Source organism: Pinus tabuliformis, chromosome 3_1, assembly GCF_031772625.1.
Source record: "Pinus tabuliformis cultivar Carrire ecotype Pingquan chromosome 3_1, CPIR1, whole genome shotgun sequence".
Taxonomy (NCBI): domain Eukaryota; kingdom Viridiplantae; phylum Streptophyta; class Pinopsida; order Pinales; family Pinaceae; genus Pinus; species Pinus tabuliformis.
Window position 1 is genome coordinate 741,791,432 of NC_142301.1, and position 2,431 is coordinate 741,793,862.

Here is a 2,431-nt window from a genome sequence, read left to right on the forward strand (position 1 = left end):
AATTTTTAAAACCTTGTTTGCATTTTCCCAAAAGCCATTATTGAGCACTATTTGTTCAACATTTTTCCCCTTAGTTTCTTTTGAGAGGGTAGATCTCTCCCACTCAGTGTTGCAAAAAACAACTCTTAGGCTCGCTTTTTCCTCAACAACTCTTTTTAGAGTGATATAAAAAGTGGCAAACCTTGTATCACAAGGCCTCAACAACTTTTTTGATGCATTCTTCCTGTATATGCTCAAAGTGAGACGATGGTTGATGATGAAGTTTGAAATTGTTTTGGCTCTTCGGATTGTTTCATTGACCCAAGGAAATTTGGCTAAGTCATGCAACATTAAATCCAAGCAATGAGCTGCACAAGGGGTCCAATAAATTTGATTATATTTTTCCATAATCAGCTTCCCTGCACCAAGTTCCAACACAATTTGATGCATTATCTGTAACAACATGGACAACATTTTCCACCCCAACCTCTTGAATCACTTCATCCAAAATTCCAAAAATAAATTCTGATGTCTTCACTCGATCCATTGCATTTATTGCCTTCAAGAAAAGTACCCCTTGAGGACAATAAACAAGCACATTGATCAATGGGCGATGACACAAATCTGACCAACCATCACTCAAAATTGTGCATCCTGTAAGCTTCCAAGACTCTTTAATATCAGCCAACTTTCCTGTCACTCTGTCTTTCGCTCTCTTTAGCAAAGTTGTCCTTAAAGCTTCAGATCCAGGAGGAACATAGCCCTTTCCAAAATCAATGGCCTTTTTAATTACATTTTTAAAATATGGACTCCTCGCCACATTAAAGGGAATTGCACATGCATAAAAATACTCAGCAACAGCATCATCAACTTCCTGTTTCTCAACAGGTTTCCAGAATTGATTTAATGTTTTCGGTCCACCTGTTTTTGCTTGAGTAGCTGTAGAACTTGATCCACCAATGTTTGAAACTGAATTAATGGTGTTGGAGGAAGACATGGCAATCTCCCTCTCAATTCGCTGCCTCTTATTTACCCTTTTCTGCTTTTGCATCTGTGAATTGGAATGGTCTTTCTCCACTGTGGCTTTTTGTTCATCGGTGATCTTAGTGCAGGCTTCAACACCACCTCCACTTCCATTGCTAATACCGAGAAGGTGATCCACTGCTCTAGTCAAAGTGCCAGTGAAATTTTGTCCACATCGCTGACATGAAAGATTAAAACCATCTTTTTGGACAAAATTCCAAGCTACAGCAGTTGATTTTGGGGGTGCCATTGGAAGTTTGAAATGTCTGGCACTGCAATGTCTGAAATGTCTACAATTTTTTTTGAAATTACATTTTCGTTAGTTAGAATTTAGAAAAATGAAAAGTGATTCAAAACAGTTTGCACACATATTTATGCATATGTATCAGTATGTTTCAAGATTTAGGCTCACAGGCCTGTACGCTGTAGCTATTACACGAATATGTAGATCTATGTAAATATAATGCAGTGAATTGTTTTCTGGGCAAATTCCAAGTCCAACATTTGTTACAGGCTGGCGTACACACAAAACCTTAATTCCTGAACAGGTGTTATATTGGCTGCTGTTTTGATGGCACAGTTATACTGCTAAATGTTCTTATCAGCACTTTTTTCTTTATTGGCATGTACTATGGATGGATACTATTTATATATACCAGTTTTATTCGGATGTATTTTATTTTTTGAACAGTTATGAATGGTTGCTCACAAGACTTAACAGTCATTTTTTCCAGACAGGTTTTTTGGACCAAGCGACGACCCACTATATGGCTGATTTTTGAAGTGAAGTTCATGCACATTACAACTTATAAGTTATATGATCTAACAATTGGTTTTAACATGTCACTAACGCAATAATGGTTCAAACTGTTGTTTTATAATTTTATTACATTTATACATAAATATTCTTTTAATTTACAGTTTTACTGGCAATTGGATGTAGTAAGTTAGTAACTGGTTGGGCCATAATCAATTTCGCTCTAAGGTGTGGAAGAAAGAAACTTTTACTGTGTAAAGTAGGGACATGCCAGAATGCGGAGGTGTTGAAGAAATATAATGAAAGCTTCTCCGCAGTCTGAACTTATATCCTGGCATTTTTAGGAGATCAATTGCCTTCACCATGTAAGTTTGTAACTAAATCATGATGTGGAAGAGCTATAGCATTATTGCACAAACCATAAGTTAAAACTAAAAGTTGAAGCCCCCTACATTCGACATGATGAGTCAGCACAGTGACATGATTCAACCAAAGAAAGGGAGACAGAATTATTGGAGCATTTCCAGAAATTTTTGTGCCAAAGTGTAGATCGATTTACTTCAGCAGTTGGGGTTGATTTTGATTAGAAATAAGGAGGTCAAATTCATCACATTTAGAGGGCCGAAATTCACTGTCTTAAGGACTGATATCCCAGCATTGATCTCAGATCCG

At 37.0% G+C, this 2,431-nt stretch overlaps 1 protein-coding gene across 1 annotated transcript; it reads right to left on the minus strand.

Annotated features, from left to right (window-relative positions):
* Nucleotides 1-373: 373 nt before the first annotated feature.
* Nucleotides 374-1,252, minus strand: LOC149189484 (uncharacterized). The gene has a single exon (XM_089410248.1). The coding sequence runs from the start codon at nucleotides 1,250-1,252 to the stop codon at nucleotides 374-376; it is 879 nt and encodes a 292-aa protein (XP_089266374.1).
* Nucleotides 1,253-2,431: the final 1,179 nt, after the last annotated feature.